The sequence below is a fragment of the Rhipicephalus microplus genome, chromosome 8 (genome assembly GCF_043290135.1).
Source record: "Rhipicephalus microplus isolate Deutch F79 chromosome 8, USDA_Rmic, whole genome shotgun sequence".
NCBI classification, from domain to species: domain Eukaryota; kingdom Metazoa; phylum Arthropoda; class Arachnida; order Ixodida; family Ixodidae; genus Rhipicephalus; species Rhipicephalus microplus.
The window spans coordinates 101,798,089-101,825,725 of NC_134707.1; the positions used below are offsets into that span (position 1 = coordinate 101,798,089).

Consider the following 27,637-nt stretch of genomic DNA (forward strand, 5'->3'; position numbering starts at 1 on the left):
TCAGGGGCTGAATTTCATTTGAAGCCTGCGTACGCTTTCTTGTTTATCTTAAACGAATGAAGAGAGAGAGAGAGAGAGATAAAGGAGGAATAAATGAGGAAGGACAGGGAGGTTAGAGAGAGATAAAGAGAGATAAATATGCAAGGAAAGGCAGGGAGGTTAAATTCCTGACGCTTAAACGAATGAAATAAAAGCAAAATGACTAGACCCTTTAATTTGTACATTCTTGCTATTTTCTTTTCTGTTGGCACTCACCAATATTTTATGTCAAAGGTAGTATTCATAATTCACAATAATAGGAGTCATATAAATATTATTTCCAACTTGTCATCGCGAGAATATTCACACAGCTCGGAAGCGAAGACAAGTTTTTTGAAATTTGCAGCCCTGTACTAAACTGAAGTTACTGTGTGGAGATTTTAACGTCAAATTACTGTAAGGACACATTCATTTTACGTGGCTCAGTCAAGACACCAGTCTGTCATGGAATGGGAGTTAGACAGTCACAGACTGTTTTGTGTACCCACATTGTAAACATCTGAGCTGTCATGTTGTTCCGCTATAGTGGGGTTTTCAAGCTCACTTCACCCTACAAGTCATGTTCTTAAAAATTTATTCGACCTAAATACATCACTAAAGACAATATAAGCCAGTCGGTGTAGTCAAAATTTGTTGAAACAGATGTGGGCTGAAACTAATGATGTTTATGATGATTGGTGCTTTGTGGCGCAAGGGCCATTTGATGGCCAAAGAGCACCAGTTCATGGGACAAGAGATGTGGACAGTGATTGGGATTAGCGGCTGTAAAATGGCCTTAAAATTCCCCGCGCTAAGGCGGGTAAAAACATAGAAGTAATAAAATCATGACCATGCCATGAAAAGTGTGTGGTGTTAATGGATGACGAAAGCTTGTGATAATAAAAACCATGGTGAACATGTTTGGCATTAGCACAAGTGCCTTGATCCTTCACACCCTTGCGTCCAAGGGCCATGAGGCTAGTCCTTTATTGAGTGCAGCCACCGCAGCGGACACCTCTCTGGAGAGGTCCTGCTACGGAATGCTCGGGTATATCACATGAAAGGTGCGGAGTTCTCTCAAAAAAGCGAACAACAATATATGTGTGAAAAGTGGTTCTCTACCGACGAACATTGCAGGATGAAGTGGTATCTGTAGTCGGTAGGTTAATGGAAACTGCTGTGTTCTCAGCGTGTCTAATTGTTTACACTGGAATAAAATGTGAAGTACGGTGAGTACCTCTCCACATCTGTCACACAAAAATGGATTGCCATTAAACAAAAGAAATGAATGTGTAGTGTATGTATGTCCTGTTCTTAACCTTGTAAAAATTACTTCTATGCGGCGTGATATTGATACTGTCGGCCAATGACCAAGTTGCAGCTTGACGACATGCACTTTATCACTCGTGCGCGTGTCCCACGTGCTCTACCAGTAACCCCTGAGCTTGTGTTTTAGAAAAGGTTTCAAGTCGAGTGCAGGCATCTGTATCGATGTATTGGTAGCGTTTTTGTTAGAGGATTAAGCTAGCTGGTACACCACAACGTTGCCTTGTATTTTGCGGTGTCCTGACAGCCAGCAGACTACAACATGCTGCTTGGATGAGTAAACTGTGCATAGGAGCGAATAAAGAGAGACAAAGACAGGGTTTTTGGGCTTTTTAAGAGTTTTGAGAGCTCTTACTACACTACTAGTATACAAGCTATTTACAAAGGTAATTGCTAACAGAGTAAAGAAAACATTAGAAGTCAATCAACCAAAGGAACGAGCAGGATTTCGAACAGGCTACTCAACAACTGACCACATTCATACTATCAATCAGGTAATACAGAAATGCTCAGAGTATAACCAACCACTATACATAGCCTTAATAGATTACGAGAAGGCGTTTGATTCAGTAGAACTATCAGCCGTCATGCAGACACTGCGGAATCAGGGCGTAGATGAAGTATATATAAACATTCTGGAAGAAATATACAGGGGATCAACTGCTACCATAGTGCTTCATAAAGAAAGCAACAGAATGCCAACCAAGAAGGGTGTAAGGCAGGGCGACACAATCTCCTCAATGCTATTTACCGCTTGCTTACAGGACGTTTTCAGAAGCCTAGAATGGGAACAGTTAGGAATAAGAGTTAATGGAGAATACCTTAGCAACCTGCGCTTCGCCGATGACATTGCATTGCTGAGTAACTCATGGGACGAATTGCAACTCATGATTACGGAGTTAGACAAGGAGAGCAGAAAGGTGGGTCTTAAAATTAATCAGCAGAAAACAAAAGTATTCTACAACAACCTCGGAAAGGAGCAGCACTTCGAGATAGGTAATAGTGCACTTGAAATTGTAAAAGACTATGTCTACTTAGGGCAGGTAATAACCGCAGAGCCTAACCACGAGATTGAAGTAACTAGAAGAATAAGAATGGGGTGGAGTACATTTGGCAAGCACTCTCAAATTATGACAGGTAGATTGCCACCATCCCTCAAGAGGAAGGTATGTAACAGCTGTATCTTGCCGGTACTTAGCTATGGAGCAGCAACCTGAAGACTTACAAAGAGGGTTCAGCTTAAATTGAGGACGACGCAGCGAGCAATGGAAAGAAAAATGGTAGGTGTAACCTTAAGAGACAAGAAGAGAGCAGAGTGGATTAGGTGACAAACGGGGGTTAAGGATATCATAGTTGAAATAACGAAGAGGAAATGGACATGGGCCGGGCATGTAGCGCGTAGACAGGATAACCGCTGGTCATTAAGGGTAACTAACTGGATTCCCAGAGAAGAGAAGTGGGTTAGGGGGAGACCGAAGGTTAGGTGGGCAGACGAGATTAAGAAGTTTGCGGGTATAAATTGCCAGCAGCAAGCACAGGACTGGGTTAACTGGCGGAACATGGGAGAGGTCTTTGTCCTGCAGTGGACGTAGTTAGGCTGATGAAGATGATGATGATGATGATGATGACTACGCTTAGAAATCTGCGTATATTATAGCCCACTGTAGATTTGTTTGTTCAATGTGTTTAAAAGCAGCAAGTATTGCATAAGCTTCGCCGGTGAAAATGCTTGTGTCAGCGTGCAGAATGCCGGCTCGTACGCAGCCGTCGGCCCATCAGCGTGCAGATGGGCAGATGGCTGCATACAACACAGAAGTGTTGAACTTTAAGGCATCCGTAAAGAAGTCGGGACGAGTGTAGTTCTGTTGTAGTTCTAGGAAGTGTGTCTGAATATGTGCAATTGGCGCGTGCTTCGTAACCTCCAAGAAAGACACGTCGCAATCTATCGCCTGCCACTGCCACGGTGGCTAGCATACTGCGGCAGCCATAAAATGGCGTTCAAGTGGCACACCGGTTTTATTCGCTAGGCAACCCACACGGAATGAGTAGGGCTGTCTCAAAGAAGGCCGTTTCTCAAACACAACATGGTTGGACATGTCAATAATTGAGGAATGTGAAGATTGTTCCTTGTTTCAACTCACTTTGAGATAATATTTAAAAGAGATATAGCATCTTTACAGGTGGAGCATCCATTCGTTTGATTCCACGAACAGGCTCTTCACGGGGCTAGCGCGAAAAGCACCTGTAGCGAGGTGGATGCCTAGATGATGAACAGGGTGAAGAACCTACAACCTAAACGAGCTATAGTATAAAACTGTTCCCAGCCGGCTCTGTTGATGAGCCATTTGGGAACCCATGGTGGACACTCAGTTGCTGCAGTTGGGCTGCAGGGGCCACAACCACCGGCTCGTCATGTGGGGCCAAAGGAGGGAAAAGGGCTGGTGCGGCGGTGCCCCTGACTCGCCGAATCAGCTTATGTAGGTCCACAGAATGTTGATACTCCTCGTCATGCTTCCTTAAATGAAATATTCTTCTTCACCTTCAAAGTAATTATTTATTTTTCTTTCTTCCAGTATGCACAGGAGCTCGAATATGCGCCATGGTTTCCTTCGCAGTTTACACAGTGGGGCGGTTGTTTGCAGTTCTCAGACACGTGGCCCAGGACTCAAGGTTGGGCGCAAGTCTGGCCACCACGCCAGCTTTGAGAGCCAGGTTCATACCTCTGGTATTGGAAGCAAGGACGAGGGTTTGGTAATAATGATCTGAAAGAGCTCTTCGTGTACCCGTTTGAAAGGTTTCTCGCAGTTTACTGGAAGCAAACGTGAGTAATAGGTGTTTCGTTGGTGTTTTCTTGATATTCTTTCTTATGATAATCCTCTGTACATTAGTCTCATTTTAGCTCTCCCACCCCTCCAAAATTTCAGTTTCGATCTGATCAAGTAAGTCTGCATCAGATACCCCTCCGGGAGTTGTGTTCATTGATCTGTGTGGTGTTATGGTGATCGGCACGTCACCGAAAAATGAGAGGCCATCAAGCTTTTCAAATTGTTCTTTGTCACGATTTTCGAGGAGGAGGTCTCCGTTAGCCATTTTGGTTACCTTGTATCCAGCCCCGAGAGTTTCGGTAAGGCACCTGGCAACTACGAAAGGAGATACTGTCCTGGCTTGCTTTCCAATTTTCTCACAGTGAATGACGTGGAAATCAAGAACTGTTTCTCTTGGCTTGTTGAAAACGTTTATGTCATCGGTGCGTACCTGGTTCATGCCGGTACGATCGGTAAGTGGGGGTAATGCTCTATGCATGCCAGTCTTATATTTATTCAGCAGCGTTGGTAGCCACCCACCACGGAGGCTAACAAGGAGACACTGCAAGTTTTCAGATGCTGAAAGCTTGCAGACGTCAGCCGTACAACACTGCCATAACCCAACGTGCCTAGACTAAGGGAGGCTATTTGCACAGGGTTGACCCTTACCACCAGAAAAATTCGAAGTAAGCAGGAACAGAAGTAGACAGGGCAGACTAAAAGTAAGAGATAAAAACGAAGTTGTAGTGAAGAGAGATAGGAAAAGGCGACTGCCGATTTCACTGGGTGGTTCAGCCTAGGGGTGCCTTCTACATGGAGCCGGGGCCAAATAAGTGTGTTGCCTCTAACGGGGGGGGGGGGGGATTAAAGGTCCGATCACCCGGCGTCGACTCAACCCGCAGGATCCACTTTTCCCTCGACATGGCTGAGCCGCGCACGGCTAGGCGTGGGAGAGGTCTATGCCCCCCGTGAGCTTGGGTCCGTATTGCTACACATCAAACGCCTGCTTGCGCAGACGCCCCTGCAGGGGAGCTAAAGCTGTCAATTTAAGGAAGATGTTTCCCATATGTAATATATGGGTCATACCTGAAGGGTACTTGGTAGCGACACGATAATAAATTGCGTTTTAGCTTCAGAATGAATAAACTCTGGATGCTTATTGTGAAATTGTATGACATTTGGTGCTCTGATTGCGTAATAATACATGGTGGCCTCAGGTTCTCGTTTCACGAGGTAAAGCTCACACCTTGAGGTAATCTTCAATGAAATCACTAACACGGGCGTCTTTCAGCTAAATCATTCGCACTGGTGACGCCGGCTCGAAACACATGTTCGCTAGGTGAATGTGTGCTTTGAGCCGGCGTAAGTGTGGACGATCACAGTAGTGAATTAGCAGAAAGGAAAAAGAGAAGACGTATTTCCAGAAAATGAATTATAAATAGGCGAAGCGCACAGTCCATTACCCACATCGACCCACATAGGGAACACGGTTCAAACGCTTCTCTACATTTCCTCTAGGTGGTTCAAGGTGGGTAATTCGTAACGTTTTAGGGGTAGCAGTAGCCACGCGCAACGTTTCGGTGTTTTTCAGCCGCTTCTAATCCTCTGGCCGCTTCCGGGTTGGCATGTCTACGCTGCCGTGCTGTTGCAGCTTCGCGAGCACTCAACTCCACGTCATTTGGCCAGTGCTGCCATTTCGCTGCAGCATCCCATTCTAAAACAGTTAATTGGGTTTTCCGTATTACCGTGCGGCAGCTGATCTCTAAGCCATCATCTACGCATGCCGTTTCGTCGCGTTGTTTTCATTGCCTTCGCTGTAGACGCGAATAAAATCGTGCGCCGGGAGGGAGCAATACTGCACTGCCTCTAGCAGTCTCCACTCAAACCAAGAGCACGCGCCGCGCGAGAGGACTTCGTTGGATTTGCTGTCGAAGAGAGAGATCACGCACTGGGCGTGAGCTCGAACCATGGCGCCTCTGTCCGGTGCTCTAAGTACTATGTCAAGCGATGGTGCGATAAGGCTCAACTTTCAGGATCTTCGCCTCCGAAATTGGCCTCGTACCTGTGTGCTTCGCCAAAAATATTATTCATAGACGATAGGACTTTGACTTGCGGCACTGCGTGCGATATCGATGCCTTCTAGAAATAGTGTTGTAAAAACAGGAGCCTGTGCAGAACCCAAGCCACTGGCTGGTGGCTGCGCCATGTCGTCGCAGAGCGCTTTTTCGTCCATACCACCGCATTTTCAGCGCAGCGTAAGAAACACTAGGTTCTTGAATATTACGCATTTATGTATTTTCAAATAAAAGAACACACCACCTCATACTGAGGTATTCATGTTGCACCTCCAATGCGCGTAATATTTGTTTTTTATCGACAATGCTCACAAATAAGAACACAGCCACGACATGTAGAATACAGGGCATTGATTGAGTGCCTTAACGTTCAATGAAGGGCTTAATGGTGTGACAGACAGACAGACAGACAGACAGACCAAAATTTCTATCAATCAAGTTATCCAAGAAAGACGTTTTTTTATAATATATAGAATTTGCGTTTCACAGCGCACATACTTGTAATAGTTTAGATAAGTCGCTACAGATTTATGTGGCAGTGACGCAATAATAAATATTGACCCCATTACTTCTATGTTGGCTAAAAGCAAACGAAGTATCGGGTACGTACCTCACGCTCGCTTCTTTTACGAGGCTTGCACAGCGAAGAAATATCACGGGTCTGGCACGGCTGTGCCGTGGCGTGCAAGTTGACGGTGAACGGCCCTCGCTCCTTTTTTTTTATTCGCACTGGACTTTCAAAAGACCATCTATTCTACTACACTCTAACGAAGCCACTAATAACATTTGGCTGCAGGAACTTGTGGGGTGTGCAAGTGGCAACCACAATAAACTCTGTGTGATTATCTGTGCAGCGCCATTGTTTTGTTCGCCGAACCACTCCGCAACAAACGCAATTCGCTGCAACCATTGCATTCATTTCAACCACTGTCCCGGCCATGAAGCCGAAGTATTGGTCTTTGGTGGGTCGCATTTATTTTGATTTGGCTTAACGCGATTGCAAGTCTTAACTAGTTTTACCCTCTTAGGAGCCTTGCGAAATTGTTGTGGTGATTTACGCTATTTTTGGTTCCCATAAATCCACAAGCTTCTAATGCTTGGCTGTGGTATTAGCATGTTGTACTACAGGAAAAAATTTCGTAGGCTGTCTTCACATGTGCATAGGTTTTTCAGTAGAATGTTTTCGACGCTTTGCTTTTTGCGCACGTGTTTATTTCAATTGTTCCACGCTAAGTAACCATCGCTCATGCAACCAACTTGGTTAAGAATTCACCGCAACACAGTTGGCGTACAGGCAACGTTCACAAACAAGACCGACTATGCCGTTGTGTCGAAGATCTACTCTATATTTTATTTTCATAGCCTACGTGAATAAATTTGGTACTCCCTCACTCACCCTACGTAGAAGGGTAAAATAACGTGAATATGCGGAAGTGCCGAAACAATAGTCATAACATGCTTATTTGACTGATCAATGCCATTATAAAAATGTCTTTTGAAAGCAAAACCGTGCTCAAGTGATTGACTCATGCTGAAACACAGCATTGAATGTACGTGGAGGTTAAGTTAAAATATTGATTTTAAAATTGTTGATCGGTATAGGAAATTTGCCTTCACCCCTAAATTGAAAGAAAACATGTATAAAATCAGTATTGATTTACAGTTATAAGAAAATAAAATGTACGTTGAAAATACGCTGCAGATCAACTGAAATTGTGTTGAAGATGTACTTGACGAGAAGAGAAAACCTGCTTCTGATTTTCAATGAAGATCTATCGAGGTGCCCATTCTTACTTTTTATCGTAAAAATTCAGAATGCCAAACTATAGTGTCATTGACATGGCTTAAAATCTACACAAAAGAGTCATTGACTTATAGATGAAACTGAGACAATAACGGGAACTTTTCTGGTTGGGGTTAACGGCCAAAGGCTAATGCACACACATACGTACTGCAGGCCTAGACAAGTCACCATGGATTTTCATGTCTACAACATATGCCTACAATTACAATTGAACAGAAGAATCCATTGCTGAAGGGTTCCTCCTTGTCTTGCTTCATAAAATAGTATTGACAACAACAGACAGTAATGCTGGTTACCGTATGGACAAGGATTCACGTAGTAGTGACTATGTGATTGTGAAAAAAGTGAACTTGATAGAAAGATACCTTGCCATAAATACTGAATTATACAAAACGTGTACATTGCGGCAGTCATTATGAACAGGTGTGATTCCACGGGACAGCGAAGTAGGACAGATCCTTCACATCACCATAGGAAGCTATTCCTTCCTCCAATAAGAGCCATCGACCCAGCTTACTGGTGTGCGTATGCTGCAAACCAAGGAAACCCGCCATAATGCAAATGGGGTACAGAGTAGCTCAAAATTAGAAAAAAAAGACCACAGAAAAGAAACAGAATTTGAACTGCGACCTCGGTCCACGCTGACTCAGAAGTAGATAGAGGCTCCGCAAGCGCACATTCTTTACCGCATGATGCTCTGTGTGGGGGTGGAGGGGGGCGGTGCCACTGCGTGAAAACTATGAAGTGAAGTACTAATCAAGACACTCAAGAGGGCCGATAAGCAGCCCAATAATGACGAGGTAGTCGAAGCGCTTTGATATGAGTGAAGCAACGTTTACCACTCTGGTATCAAGGGGCGCCCCAAACGCACTCACACGTTTTGCCGTTCGCGTCATTCTAGCATGGCACAGCTCGATATTAGAGCACAACAGTTTTCATATGCACATCACCTCAGCTGAGCGCCATGTCATTTGTTTTAAAAATTGGGGACTCTTAAGCTCCATCTTTAAAAGTTGAACTCGATAGCGATATTTAGTTCTTAGCACGCACTTCAAATCTTAGTGTAGTTAGTGTACGAAATGTGTATGAAATCTTTTCGAAGTTTCTTCGCACCCATTACCTCACTTTAAGAGTGCAGTAACCTGTGTACCCTTTGTAGTGGGTGACTGGCTCTAAACATTGAAGTAATTATGATAATTCCTTGTCCTGACTCCTAATGAAATGGTACGCTTCTACCACACATTATTGAAGCAATATATCGTGTTGTATTGTGACACATGCAAAAAGCACGGGTGTGTTAATGCAAAAAATTACTTTCACTACTTTTCAACCAGATAAATTTTTTTAATGTATTAACAAACAGAGGCGTGACTGTGTGACAGAACACCCGCTTACCATGCAAACTACCCGGCTTTGATGCCCACTAAGATGCAGAATTTCTCATTCATTTCACTCGCATCTTTTTTTATTCTTTGGTCACGCAAAGGTGACATATTTTCGCTCAAAACTAACGGCGCCGACCCCGACACCAACGCTGATGCGAGAATCTCTGCAAAACGAGCTCTTTAAAGCTATCGCGTTAGAACTGCTGGAATAAGCGCCACAAAAAGACGTCATCGAAAAGCGAATATCACATCTTGGGTCAGCAAGAAACGGGATAAAGTAAGCGTGCTCATGCCTGAAGCTAGAAACCTCTGTCCCCGCGTTCTTGAAGCGCCGTGCTGTGGCGTATGTATGAGCAAAGACGTAGCTTACTTTATCACTGCAGCGCGCACACCTTGCCATCTCTCTCCTGATTGAACCACGCTTTGAGGATGTGCGAATTGAGTGCTAGGATTTTTTACGTGTTGGTTAATGTCATCTTCGAGGAAGATTCACCGTAAGCTGCGTTCATATAAAAAACTTCAGTTACTCCTACGGCTAAATCATGATCATGCTCGTTTTCGCTGTGATGGAGAAGTGCCCATAAGCGTAAACTTGGTTGCACTCACATCAATTGTAGCTGTGGCTTTCAAATATTTATGCGCTTTGTACAAGCTCCCATGTATGAATGCATTCTACCGTGGTGGTCTAGTGGCTAGGATACTCGGCTACTGATTTGCAGAACGCGCGACGGAATCCCGGCTGCGGCGGGTGTATTTTCGTTGGAGGCGAAAATGGTGTAGGCGCGTGTGCTCAGATTTGTGTGCATGTTAAGGAAGTCCAGGTGGTCGTAATTTCTGAAGCCCTCCCTCTACGGCGTCTCTCTAAGTTCAAAACTATGAGGTGGTTTCAGGACGTCAAACGCCACATATAAATCAATCATGTATGAGTGTGCAATAAACTATCAACTACTTCTGCCCAGACACGTTTGACTTTCATGTCACATCTATTGCAGTGCTGGAAGAATCAGCCACGTTTTCCCTCCCCTTGCATTCCTCCCCATTTACGCTATATTAACTAGATTACCGTTAAATACTGCACATAATGCTTCTGGTCCGTTCCTTGTTTTGATTGCGCGTCAAAATTAACAGCCTCAATAAATTGATAAGGAAGAAGTCGGTAAGCTTTCTGCTTTGATGTGAAAGTTTGCGTGCTCATCAAAAGGGCCAAGCTTGTCCTTCGAAAAAGTTGGTCTTAAAACAAAGGTGACGACGTTTCGTGGAAAGACTGGACTGGATTACCCCATAGTGGTGTTTCTGTCACAGTGACGAAAAACACATAGTTCATAGTGTATAATCTGGAAGCTGTTATCGCAAAAGTAGAGTTGTTGTTGCACTTTTCTAAAGACGTTTTTTATCTACCGACTTTGTTACTTCAATTTTTTCTAGAGCATAGGCTGGACGACAAGCCACTATTCAGTGTTAAGCAAAAATTTTTTCTCCCAGAAGAACAAGCTAAAATGGACTGCAGCTATGCTAGACAGATGGTGAAAGTGACAAACACCAGATTGCTTGGTAGGGGGCCGCCCGTAGGAATAAATGTATGTGGCACTCCATGTCTCATAAACAAGTCCGAACGAGCTTTCTATGAAGCAAACAAGAACTTCATAAGCGCGAATTTTCGTGCTTAATTGTATCGATATTCTAGCTAGAATTTTTACTTATAACAAGCACTGAGATTTTCAAGGTCTGCAACTTTTTTGTGTTTTACGGCTTTATCCAAACCACAAGCTCATTTCAAAGAAAGTGCTCCTGGTTAGTAATCTTTATCAACAACAAAAAAAGGATTAAACTGACCAGATATTTCACTGGTCAGATCGGCTGAAATTTTATTTTCAATAACACTCCAACTACCGATACTTATGATCCTTCTTTTGCTTTATTATATTTATTCATTGAACTTTTGCTGCGTCTCTAAAAGGTTACCGTGCAGTGGATATATAAAGACTGGCTTTCACCTTTTTTGTACTCCCAGGAAGTTCAAACTCTAGTACTCCACTGAGCCTAATTTATTGTGAAACACTTATGGAGCCCTACAACATTTGGATATTCCTTGTAGTTGCTATGGTAACACCTCAGCATTTGTCAGCTCATAAGAAGGTGCGTTACTTGCGTAATACTCTCGACACATATTGTAGATGTTAGTTACCATAAAAGTACTGTTGAAATAACAGCTATAAGCCTACCTTGAGTTGCATCTTATTCACACTACAAGTTAACTAATCATTAACGGATCCTGAACCTATTAATTACTTAGCAAGAAGTATTCACATATTTTGATACGCAGAAGCATCTCAATATTATAACTGGTCTTTACAGCTGCCTATCCAACTTCATGGATTCTGTTCCACTTATAGAGATGCTGCTTTCTTATAAATTGAAATACAGTTTTCCTCTATGAACCCTTATAATTAGAAACCGCAGCTTGGTTTCTCTTGCGTTGCACTTGCATGATCAGTGGAAGCTGCGACATGCGATTATCAAAAGGATCTTTGCCCTATTTACATAATACCTAACAAGACTTTGAATCAATAATGTTTCGACTTAACCTTTGGCAGCGTGCGCTAGAATTTGGTAATTCACTGGAAATTGAGTGTTCCGTTTCCGAAAAACTCCCTGAAGGGGTCTGTAAATAAATTCCACTACGCTGGTTGAAACGTTTTCTTGGCGCGTATTTTATATAACGCTGCTTCATATCAATAGTTCGCGATTGTTACAAATGAGCATAGCTTGACAATGCTTGCCAAATGTCATCGGTTCTACTCTATAATAATGAACTACTCTCGAAGCTGCTTAGCACGCTACAGAGAGGTCAGAACACATTTTGAAGACAAATACGAACCTATATGTCTTCATTTTTAGTGGTAGGCATGAACTGTACCCACATTGATTCATTAGAAATTTTCTGCGGGTGATGTAGGAAATAAAAGCCCACGTCCTTCGCTTGATGCGCACTGAACACTGTCTGTCTGAGCGGGGACAAATAAGCACCCGATAGAAAATAAGGAGAAACTCCTCTTGTTCGAGCACTCTGTGGCGTCCGATATTGGAGAGATGCGCGAATACAGCGGGGACTTTCTTCTTACTACACAACGCAGCCAATAGGATGTCTTTCTGGTTAGCCTCTCACCCTGCTCCCTTTTGTTGCTTCCTTCCTACACAACCCAGCGCCGAGTAGGATCTGTTATGCACTATGTGGGGTACTAGAAGGGGGTAGTGTGCTCTCTGCCCTAAGCTACGCAGGTGGCGCTCCAATGCAGCTCGTGTCGCCGGTACTGGGAGCTGCTAGGTGCTGCAGCAGTTTCCTTGAACTTTTTCGCGCTCCTATCCGTCTGCCGCTGCCGCTCTCTTGCTGCACATGTGCTCACCGAGGCTGCAAGCCGATTGATTTTTCGTATAGTTGAGAAATTCAGTGGTTTGCGTCAAGGACAACCATGGACTTCGTTTTCTGCTGACGTGCCCATGCTAAGGCATGCTAAGCAAGTATGCCTACCGAGCGGCACAATCACTGTTTCGCATCGGGATGCCCGAATGGTTACAGCCGTGTGAAAGGCGCGCCGAAGGCGTCCCTTTTCAACGTTCCTCAAGACGAAGAAAACAAAAGACAGTGGGAAAGGAACCTGTACCGCGAGGATAAGGAGCTTTATGAACCGTGCACAGTGTGCGAATTGCATTTCGAGCCACATTTTGTAATCAGGGACTACGTTCATAATATAGACGGCAAAGAGGTACGCATACCTCGTGGAAGACCAACGCTGTCAGAAGACTCTGTACCGACGATCCTTCCGAATCTCCCCGCGTACTTCAGCAAAAGGACTCCCTAACCCAGGACTAAAAGAAAGCAACAAGGTGACCGACCGACCAGCAGTACCAAACATCGGACTGCGGCACACGCGCCGTCCACTGAAATTGACCCGGACGACCAGTCGCTGCTACAAGCTGATAAATTTATCGCTAGCGAAGAAGCGCCAAGTGCAGCCAGCTCAGATGAGGCACGGAACGATTTGAACTTTTTATTTTACCTGCAAACACCTTCTGAGTGCTGGACTAAGCATTGTTTTGCTAACCTGGATGGAGTACTTTATTGCACATCGTCGTTATGCGAAGAAGCGACTTTGGTGTCGGAAAAAGTTGTCCTGTTTTTCTGCAGCAAGCCTCATGATGCCAGCTACAAAGTGTATATGAGAGGGAGACTTGTTGAACAACATTGTTTGAGTTCCCAGGAAGAAGCGGAAAGCCTGCTCAAAAAAGAAGATGGCTTCGATCTTTGTGTTGGAGCACTGAATGCGGCCGATTACTCTCAAGTTTTTTTGACAAAGGGGATCAGGAGTCAGCTAGCCGTAAGGCAGCAGACATGCTTCAGTTCTACGTGTCTTGGCAAGGTGATCAACAAAGGTAAGAACTGCATGTCATCACTTTCAAGTGAGATTAGACGGAAGCGCGTTGATATATCAACTTAACCTTTGCAAAAGACATTTTACCTGTAGTTCTCTTTTGTTTGTAGGAGGCCAGTGAATCTACCGCAAATACTTGCGCAAGGTGCTGCTTAACAGAAGACCAAGGAAACCAAAAAGAACAGGTGAGACCAGATTGTCGGAGCGCTGGCATTGAGCCAAAAAGCCCAGTCGCTCAGCAGATTCCTCATCAACGGCGTGAGCAGCTAGATGAACAGCTTTACCGCGGAGAAGCTCGCATTGATGGAAGGACGGCATAGTCAGCTCACTCCACTAGCCGTGATTGACAGGCTGCAGCGGCAAATTCATTGTACGCTACCGATTCGTCCGTGAAACCCAGAAGCCTTGTTCAAAGCCGCTTGTAGAACTTGAAGTCAGCAGCCTGTCCTACCGAGCGGCAGAGGGACGTCAGTAGGGTTGTGATTTGGTGGAGTCTAGGTGATTGGCGCAATGAGCGGGGAGGATTTGTGGTCTTTTGCTCATATTAGGTACCATCATCTGTGAAGGCGACTTGTCTACAAAGTCTGCCCAGCAAGGCTCCGCCATCCAGAGCACGATGAAGCATCAACAAAGGGTACGTAGCGCCTTATGGATGTGCAGCGAGTACCGCATTTCTGTGTGTGATTGCTAATGACAATGTGCGTGATTATGCACTTCACACGTATTTCTTCTGTAGTGGATACCATGCAAATATACTTTTAATAGTCTCTCTCACAGTCTTTAATAATGTCTAAAAAGACCACTTTTCCAGTTTTCATTGAGCATGTACTGCATGTTCCCGGCAGTTACGGATGTGTTTTGACGGCTTCGATACCACGCAAAAAAAACACGCATCTCGACGAACTGATTGGTGAAGAGCGGGCGAAGCTTCGTCCGAAGCTCCGCAATGCCTACGTTGAAGACCCAGACTGGTATAAAGGACGCATATGTGCAAGGACGGACGAACGGACAGTGGTGCAGATGCACGGATGGTGGCACATATTCATGAACGGACACACGGAAGTACGGACGCACAGACGGGCAGAAAAACGGTTGCATGGACAGATTTACGGACGGGTATACAGACGCACTATGGGACGTACAGATGGAAAGCGCAGATGGTCATGTTTTGTGTTGTCATATACTTCATTGATATACACAGCTGGCACAAAGCTTTAGTTTCCGCTTTGTGTAGCGTGAAAGACTAGGACAAGACTACGCTCAAAGGACCTTCGCTCGTAAACTATTATTCATTTCAGGACGCACTGGATGAACAAGGATCTGTGATTAAGAGTTTGAGGCAAGCACCGTCTAAATGGGCAAACTATATTCAAACACCAGTCTTGGAAAGATGTGCATGATGTTTTATTTAGTATTTATTTAGTGCGCTGAAGTTGTCAGTCAGGAGAGATATTCAAAACACCGCCATAACCGGCTACACAGGCCAGCAATATCAAATATACCTGAAAAGCGTGTGTGAATTGAATGAATAGATTCTTGTTTAACGCTTTTTGTGAATTCCAGTGGAGCTGACTAATTTCTCTTTTTTTTTCTAGGTCAGTCGTCCAGCCTCAAAATATGTACCGCAGAAATCGCTTCCTTATCTGGTAAGATACTTTAAACCTTTAAGGACCCTTTGTAAATTCCGAATTGTATTACCGCGAAAGCCTACCACTCATCTCTACTGGATGACACATCCAGCGCGCGTGGTTGAAGCCACCGGAAGCCACGATTTCTTTGCCAGAAGTCACCGCCATGGACAGTCACCAGCTGCCAGCGCTAGATCGTTTCACTTCTTTTTAATTAAATGCCAGCTAGCGCTGTAAACTGCATGCATTTACCGAAAATGTCATCGCAAAGACATTCCTCGCCCAGTACTATAAAATTAGATTTTCTTTTAGCCCATTCTGAGTGAAAATTGTGGTAGTTGTTCGCATTTTTACGAGGTGTGTTGAAGCGGTTTGGTTTTTCTTATAAGCTGTTTCCCAACCTCGAGGCCCTAAATATACAAGAAGTGGATCAGTAACTCAGAGAAGGACAACTAGAAGCCGTCTCCAGAAATCAGACTTTGCAGTGACCGTTTTGCAGTCACGTTCGAACTGATATCATCCCAGTGCTGCTTTCTTTTCCGCACCACTTATAAAAGACAAGCCTTTGCAGTTTTGGCTACCAATGCACTCATAGCTTTTTTTAGAGGGGGGGGGGTAAAAAGATTTTGTGACAATTTTTTTGTTACCTGACTGATGAGTAATTGTAAGGTTGCACGTTACAACATTCCGTCGTATTCGGAGGGTGTTGCAAGGCATCTGTCATTTTTCGTGTAGCGGTATTGTACGTTCTAAGTGATGGTTAGTCGTAGGGTGTGTTGTATGCACTAGTTGTAGACTACAGCACTTCGCCGTATTTATATGGTGCCTCTATGGCATCTGTAATTTTGTGGGCGAAGCTCCCTACGCCATGGGTCGTGCATCCGGGAAGTATGTGCAGTATTGGTAGTAGTAGTAGTAGTAGTAGTAGCAGTACTAGTAGTAGTAGTAGTTGAGGAACGGCACGTGCACACCCTTTTCAATTGAGGAGGAATCCCGCGCACATTATTCATAAATAAAAGATAGTTGTAAAACTAAAAAGACAAGTATTGGTGACCTAATCTTCAATACCGTTTGCCTTCAATTCGATGTTTACCTAAAAAAACCTAGTGTGAGAAGGACGCACTTTGAGCACTATCTGGCCAGAAAAGGTAGCAGCGTTAAACCCGCTAGGCGTAACCTTCTTGGTTTTAGCAAGATGGACTTCCGCTGTTGTGCTTCGCAAGGCTGCTGTGCCTCGCATGGGCTCAGTATTCTACGAAGTTTTTCTTAAACCAAGACTGCTTTTTTGGTTCCAACAGTGGTCTCTCTTTCACTTTTGCAAGTTGCCAACGCTGCTGGTGAGTGCTTCAAAGCTTTTCGTTCTTGAGGAGCTTTGCAAACTTCAACTCTTGCTGAGTGGGGGAACGCCACCTCGTTAGCTAGAACGCCACCGGCACCGGCGTCGGGCTCGTGCTTCCACACGCGTGCGCAAGTTCATTCGGCAACGCAATGGCATACAAAGTGAATGGCATGGATCTACCTGCCACAGAATTCAACCCAGAAGAATGAAGTGTAGTCCCGAATGCCCGACAACGCTCACCTCGGCATTAGTCAAAAGAAACTGAAGGGACGCAGTCAAGTAAAGCGGCGGCAGCCGACGTAACGCCAGCACGCAAAACGGAATTAGCACCCATCATTTCCTGAAAGCTCGACGACACAGCTGTGGCACGTCCTCGCTTAAAACGACTGCCACGGTTTCCAGTCGATGACTTCAACATCGTCTTTCGTCCGAGTGCTGACGTACATCTGGCCCAGCACAACGATGGAGAGTTACGAGCAGCTGTAGTCGCCAACAGAGGACACCACTGTGTGGTGGCCGAAGAAGACCTTGTGTGCACAAATCTGGCCAAGAATATTTTCACCGTGTCTAAATCTTGCGCCGACCGAGTTGCCTACTGTGCAAAAATACGAGAACTCACGCTACGTGCTAAGAAACTGGGATTTCATGCGTACATAGCTCCGCCGGACGGGGCATCATCAACCGCGCTTGCAATGGTGAATCACCTCAGCACTTGCTTCAAGAATTATGTTGGGCAAATTCCCTTCTACCAATAGCCCAAGCAAGGGACATGGGGCGTACGTCACGCTCAGTGCTCATTCACTTCATGGCTGAGGAGCTCCTCCGTCTGTAAAATGTTCGGCATCCTCTACGCCGTTTACAACTTTCGATCGAAGATGGAAGCGTGCCTAAACTTCAGAAAAGTTGGCCACCGACGAGATGTATGTCCGTTGCCAAATCGCCTCACTTGCTCAAGCTGCGGACATAAACACCCGGAGGACTATCCCTGCACTCCTGCGTCGTCTATGGGGACGCTCACAAGATGGGCAACACGGCATGCAAGCAACGATTTCAGCGTGGCTCCAGACGTCTCTCTCGGTCACGACAGAGGCCGCAACAAGAGCACCAGCAGGAGCAGCCCGAGTTCCAGCTCGAGACAGAGTTTTTTCAAATCATTGACGATAGAATTCATTGTAGCGGAAGCAAGAGTCCTGGATGAAACCGCAGCAGCAGAAGCAAGAGTACTGGACGAAGTGCATCACAAAGCCATGACTTTGGCACCAAGCCCAATAAGGTGAGCTGGGCAAAGCAAGCCTCCTGCTTCTGTCTTATGCTCTCTGACGCCAAGGAAAATTCTAAAACTCAGGAGACTATGTAACGTCTAATGCTAGAGAATCAAGAGCTAAAGCAACAATTGGCTCTGGTGCTTACAGCTTACAGCTGCCCCACCTGTGTCTTCTCCACCCCTATCCATTTCTGCCGCTATCATAAAGCCTGATATGGCAGCTGAGTCAGGGACCGATATTATAAATTCCTCCCCACAGCCAGCAGAAAAGAAAAAGACAGAGCAGCCCGAGTCATCGAAGATGATTTTAAATGCATCAGTCTAAAAATTCTTAAAGAACACCGGGAACTGAAAGAAAAGGTTGATTTAGGCTTTACGGAAATCGCTGAGCACTTCACTAAGATAGAGAGTATTCTAGAGGTTATTAGTTGCTCGGCTCGAGTCTCTCCCACAATCTCACCCCATTCCAGCACCTTCGCCGCCATAACCCCCTCCTGCACCTTTGCCTCATCCTCACCCTCTTCACTCTGCATATGTCAATTGAATTGCTGTGGATTAGGAAACAAGAGAGACAATCTCTCACATAATATAGAGCGGTCTACGCGGGCTCTGATGCCATCTCTGTACAGGAGCATTTAAAAAGCTTGCAAACTCCTTGGTTATCAGGCAGTACATTCGCACCGTAGCTCCCCATGGGCTACACATATATACACAGGAATATCTCGTTTATAGCGCACGATCTATTCGATCTTTACAGTGACTGCCTTCTTCTTGAACTTCTCCCACATCATACAGAAGAAGGCATATATTTTATTTTGAATATTTATTCTCATCCTAGAAATGGCCTCACTGCTGTTTTTGAAGTAATTGATAGAGCCATCCAAATAGCAAATTCTGTTCTTATATATGTAACAGGTGACTTTATTGCCCCGCACGTAGATTGGGGGTACGGGAGAAACACTCGAAAGGGCGCCAGCCTTTTTCAATACAATCAGCGAAACAGGTACACTGTAGTCACTGACTGCATGCTACCAACACGACTTGGCAACAGTGTGAGCAGAGATACCAACCCAGACCTTACTTTCACTTAAAACGTGCGATAAGCTAACTGGACACACAGTGGAGTCAACCTCGGCAGTGACCATTACATCCTAACAATGACACTGTCTCATGCCAATTTTCGTCCACAGTTTCATTAAAAACCTATTGTTGACTGGAACGAATTTCGCGAAATCCGAGACTGAAACCCGAAAAAAGAAATTCAAGACAACAAAGACTGGGCGTCTCAGCTTAAACGGGATGTAGCTCTTAGCGAAAAAGTAGCCCCAGCAGCACATATTCGCAATCCAGTAGACAGCAGGCTACTCCACCTATGGGAGGCCAATCAGAGCTTGGAGAAACGATGGCTCAAGCAAAAATATAAACGCAAACTAAAACGCAAAATGGCACAAACACTCTAGTTTGTAACTGGACACGCGTCCGAACTTTCATCGCAGCAATGGAACCAGATATGTAACTGACTCGACGGCACTCAACATATGAAGAACTCTTGGTCCCTGCTTCACCATATGTTAGACCCATGCTCCTCGCGATCTGAAAGTAATAAGCAAATTACGAAAGTCTTGGTTGAAGTAGAAAAACAACGGCAAGACGTTAAAACTGCTCCTAAAGCTTCCTATATCCCTAGCCCAAAGCGAGAATCATTACCTACCTACAATGGAGCTCCCAATCTAGACTTCGATGCACCGATTGCAGAGGCGGAAGTTTGGCCTGCACTAAGCAAACTTCGCACCTCATCCGCTTCAGGACTCGATGGAATTACTAGCAAGACACTACGAAAGTTAGACTCTAAGTAAGTGGCTGCTTTTACCGATTATAAAAATCAACAATGGGAGAAGGGCACCCTGCCCCAGGATTTTAAATCAGCTAAGGTGACTTTCATACCCAACCATAATAAGTCGTTAGACCTTAATTATTTTAGACTAATCTCTCTTACCTCAAGTACGGGAAAACTTATATAGCATGTAATTGTCAATCGTGTTAATGGCACATAAAACAAAAAAATTGCCCGCAGCTTCCCTCGGGGGAACACTGAGGAGGATGCGGACCATATGATTGGTTAACGGGGTGTTAAAGTGCGACTTACTTGGGTCGATGGCTAAATTGGTTAACGTGGTTGTGAAATGGGGTGTTAAATTGCGACTTACTTGGGTCGATGGTTAAATTGGTTAACGTGGTTGTAGGAGGGGGTGTTAAATGAGTGAACACGTACACACGTATGCGAAAGGGCGGCGCTGGTCGAAGGGACGTCGATCATTGTGTTTGTGGATTCGTTGGAATTCATTTCACCGCGACCTTGGACGTCGACGCGCCGTACAAACCAACCGACGAGCGGCAACTGAGCGAGCGAGCGCCGACCTTGAGTATATATACAGCACGACGGCGCATGCACTGTCAGCTGTTGAATGTTCTCGAAGCGCGACGCCACATGCGCGTCCACTGGAGAATGAGGAGAATTGTAGATGTCGAACGCGGTGTGTAGAGGAGGAAGGGTGCACAGATGGTGGAGGAGTGAAGCGCGCGCGGTGTGTAGAGGAGGAAGGGATGCACAGATGGTGGAAGAGTGGGCGACGGCACGACGGCGCATGCACGCGCGTCAGCTGTCGAATGTTCGAGAAGCGGTGCGGACGGCGCGGACGGCGCACTACAAGGCGCGAGTATAAGATGCTCCGCATCTTAAAAGGGAGCTTCAGCGCTTGCGGCTTCAGCTTAAGATTGCAGAGGCAAAAGGCAATAGTGATCTGGAAACAGAAAATGCAGATATTCAGGCAGGCGCACGAGGGAGCATGAGGGACCTCTTGCAGCCTTACAAAATGAGCGAGGACATAGCGTTGTTTCTTGTAAACTTCGAAAGCACTTCTGTGAGGATGGGGTTTGATTGTGCCACGTGGCCTAAAAAGCTACTAATGGTATTGCCCTGCGAAGCAGCGGACACGCTTGCGCGTTTGCCAGCAACAGACGCAGTTGACTATAACAAAGTGAAGGCTGCCCTCCTAAAGAAATTCCGGCTTTCAGCACAAGCGTTTCGCCGCCGGTTTAGGGACGCACAAAAGAGAACGGGCGAGACATTTCAAGAGTTCGCATTCAACATGAAGGCCGATTTGATGGAGTGGCTGAAGGGAGAAGGTGTCTACGAGGATCGGAATAAGCTGGTGGACTTGATCTGCCTTGAGCAATTGTACGGGTGCTTGGATGAGGAAATGCACCTGTGGATTCAAGATAGACCTGGGGCGAGGAACATAGAACGCGCGGCTGAGCTAGCTGATGAGTACACCGTCCATCGCCAGTCAGAAAAAGCACGCGTTCGTTCATTCAGCAAACGACCGCTCAAAGATTGCTCTGTGCGTAAAGGAGCCAGCTCTGCAATGAATGCGCCCGAGACCGAAGCAAAGGAAAACTTGGGGAAGGAAAAGAGTTTTGAGGTGAAAAAGCCACTTTTGTGTTTCCGGTGCCAAGAGACAGGACACATAGCGGCTGGATGTCGGAAATCGAAAGTAGTATTTTCTTCTACGGGCAATGGCGATGAAAATATGCAGATTTTGAGACCGTACCTTCGAGACTTAGTCGTAAACGGAAAAGAATGTAAGGTTCTTCGTGACTCCGCAGCTACAATGGACATTGTCCATCCTGGATACGTTGAAGCTAAACACTTCACGGTTGAGTGCGCGTGGATAAAGCAGGTAGTAGAAAAGAACAGCGTTTGCTTGCCTATCACAAAGGTAACAATTGAGGGTCCATTTGGGATACTGGAGACTGAGGCAGCAGTATCTCCGAACCTACCGAAGCAGTACCTGTACCTTTTTTCGAACAAGTCTGATATTCTTTTGAAGCAGAGAGGTCTCAGCTTCGGGGAATTCGTAGCACAGGCTATTACCCGTTCTAAGGCGCGCGAGCTTGCCGCTGTGAGGACTAATGAAGTCGAACAGCCAGTACCAGCTGATCACTGTGAGCAAGGATCAACTAGTACGCGTGAGGAAGGAAGCGTGTCTGGAGCACCTGTGACATTGGGCGATAGCAGTGCTACAGAGGCTGCTATTCAATCATCAACGCAAGTGCCCGCATGCTACACAATGGAACAGGCGTTGCCCCATATTATGCTACCACATTCTGAAAGTTTACTTGACCTCCTAAATGTCGACAAGGAAACTTCAGTGCACGAACAAGATCTAAACCCTTCGATGCAAAATCTAAAGAAACTTGACCAGGAAGGAGTATCTCGTAGGCGAATAGGTTTCCAAAGCCGTTCGGGTCTTTGTATCGTCAATACAAAGATAAGAAAGGGGTCCATTACGACCAGCTGGTTGTCCCTGAAAAGTGTCGGAAACATATTATTTGCTTGTCACATGGCGAGGGATGGGCTTGCCACTTGGGAGTGAAGAAAACTGAGGCGAGGTTGTTAAGGAAGTTCTATTAACCTCGTTGCTTTAAAAATGTCGAGAAGTATGTACAAACATGCGATGCATGCCAAAGAGTAGGAAAACCACGTGAAATCCGGAAAGCACCCATGAAGTTGGTGCTGCTAATCACAAAGCCTTTCAGGCACCTTGTTGTAGATGTAGTAGGGCCGCTCCCCGTGACCAAATCAGGCTATAAGTACATTTTAACCATGATTTGTCCAGCCACAAAGTTTCGCGAGGCTATTCCACTGAGTGAAGTCAATTCAGTAAATGTGGTGGATGCGCTACTATCTGTTTTCTCAAGAATAGGCTACTCCACCTATGGGAGGCCTATCAGAGCTTGGAGAAACGATGGCTCAAGCAAAAATATAATCGCAAACTAAAACGCAAAATGGCACAAACACTCTAGTTTGTAACTGGACACGCGTCCGAACTTTCATCGCAGCAATGGAACCAGATATGTAACCGACTCGACGGCACTCAACATATGAAGAACTCTTGGTCCCTGCTTCACCATATGTTAGACCCATGCTCCTCGCGATCTGAAAGTAATAAGCAAATTACGAAAGTCTTGGTTGAAGTAGAAAAACAACGGCAAGACGTTAAAACTGCTCCTAAAACTTCCTATATCCCTAGCCCAAGGCGAGAATCATTACCTACCTACAATGGAGCTCCCAATCTAGACTTCGATGCACCGATTGCAGAGGCGGAAGTTTGGCCTGCACTAAGCAAACTTCGCACCTCATCCGCTTCAGGACTCGATGGAATTACTAGCAAGACACTACGAAAGTTAGACTCTAAGTAAGTGGCTGCTTTTACCGATTATAAAAATCAACAATGGGAGAAGGGCACCCTGCCCCAGGATTTTAAATCAGCTAAGGTGACTTTCATACCCAACCATAATAAGTCGTTAGACCTTAATTATTTTAGACTAATCTCTCTTACCTCAAGTACGGGAAAACTTATATAGCATGTAATTGTCAATCGTGTTAATGGCACATAAAACAAAAAAATTGCCCGCAGCTTCCCTCGGGGGAACACTGAGGAGGATGCGGACCATATAATTGGTTAACGGGGTGTTAAAGTGCGACTTACTTGGGTCGATGGCTAAATTGGTTAACGTGGTTGTGAAATGGGGTGTTAAATTGCGACTTACTTGGGTCGATGGCTAAATTGGTTAACGTGGTTGTAGGAGGGGGTGTTAAATGAGTGAACACGTACACACGTATGCGAAAGGGCGGCGCTGGTCGAAGGAACGTCGATCATTGTGTTTGTGGATTCGTTGGAATTCATTTCACCGCGACCTTGGACGTCGACGCGCCGTACAAACCAACCGACGAGCGGCAACTGAGCGAGCGAGCGCCGACCTTGAGTATATATACAGCACGACGGCGCATGCACTGTCAGCTGTTGAAAGTTCTCGAAGCACGACGCCACATGCGCGTCCACTGGAGAATCAGGAGAATTGTAGATGTCGAACGCGGTGTGTAGAGGAGGAAGGGTGCACAGATGGTGGAGGAGTGAAGCGCGCGCGGTGTGTAGAGGAGGAAGGGATGCACAGATGGTGGAAGAGTGGGCGACGGCGCGACGGCGCATGCGCGCGCGTCAGCTGTCGAATGTTCGAGAAGCGGTGCGGACGGCGCGGACGGCGCACTACAAGGCGCGAGTACAAGATGCTCTGCATCTAAAAACTCTTTCCCTACATCATGTACGGCTTCGAAGCGGCAATCTCCGCTCAGGATGTCATGCTGCAGCTTAAGGAGCACGTGCTAAATCCTACTTTTCCACATATCACCAGAGCCATCCTTGCATTGGACCTGACTAGGGCTTTCGATAATGTTTCTCATTCCTCGATTCTACTATATCTTAGCGAACTAAACGTAGGCTCTCGCCCGCTCAGGTATGTCACTGCCTTTCTCAGCAACAGGTCCGTCCACCTACAATTAAGAACTTTCAAAACCGATTCCTTCACGCTAGGTAGCAAGGAAACGCCCCAGGTATCGGCATTGTCCCCGTTTCTCTTCAACGTTACTTTAATACCGCTGGCGTGGGAACTTGCGACTTTCTTTCATCAATCACTCCTTATACGCGGATGTCATCACCATCTGGGTCAATGACGATAACCATGGAGAAATCAAATCGAAGCTTCAGTTGGCCGCTGACATTGTTGTCAAACACGCCAACAGTATTAGTCTCACCTGCTCGGTGGCTAAATCAGAACTCCTAATAATTTACTTTAAATAGCAATATATACACGTCACATTCAAGTCATGCTTGATAACACCCCTAATCGCAGGGTCAACAAAATCAAAATTTTATGCCTTAATATTTCCCACATTGGTTCGAACGCTGACACCATAAAGTTATTCTGCATTTCAGTTCATATTACAGCTTCCCTCATTAGGCGCAAATCATATAGTCATCGTGGCATGAGGGAAGCACACACACGCCGCCTAATTCAGGCCGTTGGCTTATGCAGAATTACCTTTTCCATCCCATACCTCTATCTCTCACCCACGGAGGCCGAGCAACTTAACAGGCTCATTCGCTCTGCCTATAAAACTGCACTCCATCTCCCTAAATCAACAGCCACGAATAATTTACTTCAACTTGTGGTGCACAACACTCTGGGAGAGCTTGTAGATGCGCATCTCTTCAGCCAATATCAAAGACTATCCCTCAGAGAAACAGGACAGGTGCTCCTGTGCCGACATAGAATCAACGTTTCTGGTCACACCACGGCCACGCACGCAGTTCTCGTCACTGTTAGCAGCAATCTATTAATCCCGCCACTCCCCAAGAATACTCACCCAGAACATCATCGGGCGTGACGGGAAGCTCGAGCCAAGTCTCTTCAGAAGCGCTTCCTTCCTAATTCTCCCGCAGTCTATGTACACGCTGCAGAATTTGCTGATTATCAAGCTTTCGCGACAGCCGTTGTAGACCGATTTACAAAACTGGTCGCTAGGGCGTCCCTTCCAAATTCAACAGAATCCCTGGAAGCAGAGGAGGTGGCAACAGATTTAGCCCTTGTTCACTCCTCCGCTTAGTATATTATTTTCCGATTCAAAAACTGCCATTTATAATTGCGTCACTTTCCGAATTCATTCTTAAGCTGCTAAAATTCTTGAATAATCTGCTCCGCCTGATCGCCTCATCACCCTCCTCTGGGTCCCTGCGCACTGTGGACACCCAGGCAACACGGCCGCTCACACCCAACCCGAGCACTCGCCAACCGGGCTCACAGCCACCTGCCTTCGCTTCGAGGTGCCAGGAATCGACTCCTCAGCTATCAAGATATCACGCCATTTTACCGAAATTCCCGCCTAACGTATCCCCCACCACATAAATCTCTTCCCAGAAGTGACCAGGCTTTGTGACGCAGACTTCAAATGGCCACAGTGACGACTCCTTTCCTTCTCTCTCTTTTTACACATGGCGAAACCTCGCCTCATTGACACTTATGTCCTAGCACCAGAACCGACTTCCAGCACATATTTCTGAATTGTCCGAATAAACCCAAGCCCCCGTGGCAAGGGTCAGAACACCAGGAGCAATCAGAGGCTGCTCTGCGCAGCTTGCAACTGGGGTACTGGGATTACAGCTCCGGACAGGGAGCTCGACCAGAAGGGTCACCGAAGCACAGCAGTGTCCGGCCACCTAGAGCGGCCCGAGGGCCCGTCGTCAGCCTGCTTTCACTTCCCCTGCCACCCCCCCCCCTCAAATTATTCCTTCGTGAAACAATAAAGCTGCTTACCTACCTCCCTAGCAAGGTTTAACGAGGGCTGGGCCGCGATGCCATGAATATACAAAACTAGTATATGACCATGAAGTAGAGGCGCTGAAAAGTGGGAAGTAGACACGAAGCGCAGACCGTAAGAAATGGCGCTGTTACCACCTGTATGCTGAATATATGATGAAAATGAAGGACTGACGCACAGATGGATGAATGGACGAACGAATGAATGAATTGATAGATGAACGCACAGATGAACGCATGGACGGATGACGCATGAATGGTCGCACAGTTGGACTCATGGACACACGGAAGCAAGAATGAATGAATGAACGGACAACGCTTCGCCTCACTCTTCATCATGCACACCATGGATATGCTGTGATTCCTAAATGCTAAGCCTTTCTTATCAAAATTCGGCGGCTTTGAGCGTATCTATCTATCTATCTATCTATCTATCTATCCGCCCACGACATTTAGCTCTCCTGGTCTATTCGATACCCAACTCGGTATGGCATTACATCACTGTATGAAGAACATGTTTGAGCAGTCATCTTATGAAAATTATGAGATGTATGTCATGAATGTCGTGATTTACAATTCTTGCAGCCCTTGCGGTGTTTTTTGTTCACATGGCATGTTGCAAAACTGGTATGGTATGGCATGATTGCATGGCGAACACAAGGAACAGACCCTAACATGAAAGTCATGACATGTGTGTCATGTGAAAACATGATTACATGCCACGGTCATGACGCACTTGCGGTTGTTTCGTTAGCGTCAGATATACTAAGTTTGGTATTGGGGTGCGTGAATGGATGACGAAGTTATGTGACTGGTGCAAACGTTATAATCCTGAGATGCGTGTCATGTAACAACACGACTACATGCCATGCTCATGATGCGCTCGTTGCCATTTCGCCTGCTTCTCATGAACCAAATTCGGTTTTAAGGTACGTTATTGGATCACGAAAGTGTGTGACTGGCGCGAACATGATAATCATGAGATGCGTGTCATGTAACAACATGACTACATGCTACGCTCGTGAAGCGCTCGCGGCCGTTTCGCTAGCTTCACATGTAGCTAACTCTGTATTTCGTGACGGCTCAAAGGACGACTTGGGTAAATGACAGATCCAAACATAACCATGACATGTGTGTCATGTAATAACATGGCTACATGCCACACTGATGATGCTCTCGTGGCCGTCTCGCTAGCTTTCCATGTGCCAAATGTGGTATTACGGGACGCCAATGAATGACAAAGATATGTGATTGGTGCAAACATGATAATCACGAGATGCGTGTCATGTGATAACATAACTACATGCCACAGTCAAGGCGTCAATACATTTCGACTTGACGTGGTGC

The 27,637-nt window shown here is 45.7% G+C and overlaps 1 protein-coding gene across 4 annotated transcripts in view; it reads left to right on the forward strand.

Annotated features, from left to right (window-relative positions):
- The first annotated feature begins 11,427 nt into the window (after positions 1-11,427).
- LOC119186190 (uncharacterized) overlaps positions 11,428-27,637 on the forward strand; it is a 38,622-nt gene continuing 22,412 nt past the window's right edge. Inside the window, exons 1-3 of one of the 4 annotated variants that reach the window (XM_075872421.1) lie at positions 11,428-11,548; positions 13,953-14,027; positions 15,438-15,488. In XM_075872421.1, the coding sequence (XP_075728536.1) occupies positions 11,474-11,548; positions 13,953-14,027; positions 15,438-15,488 (201 nt within the window). In that variant the 5' untranslated portion in view covers positions 11,428-11,473. Of the gene's footprint in view, positions 11,549-13,952; positions 14,028-14,414; positions 14,477-15,437; positions 15,489-27,637 lie in introns of those variants that run through there. The other 3 variants (XM_075872422.1, XM_075872424.1, XM_075872423.1) reach the window with 3 other exon arrangements.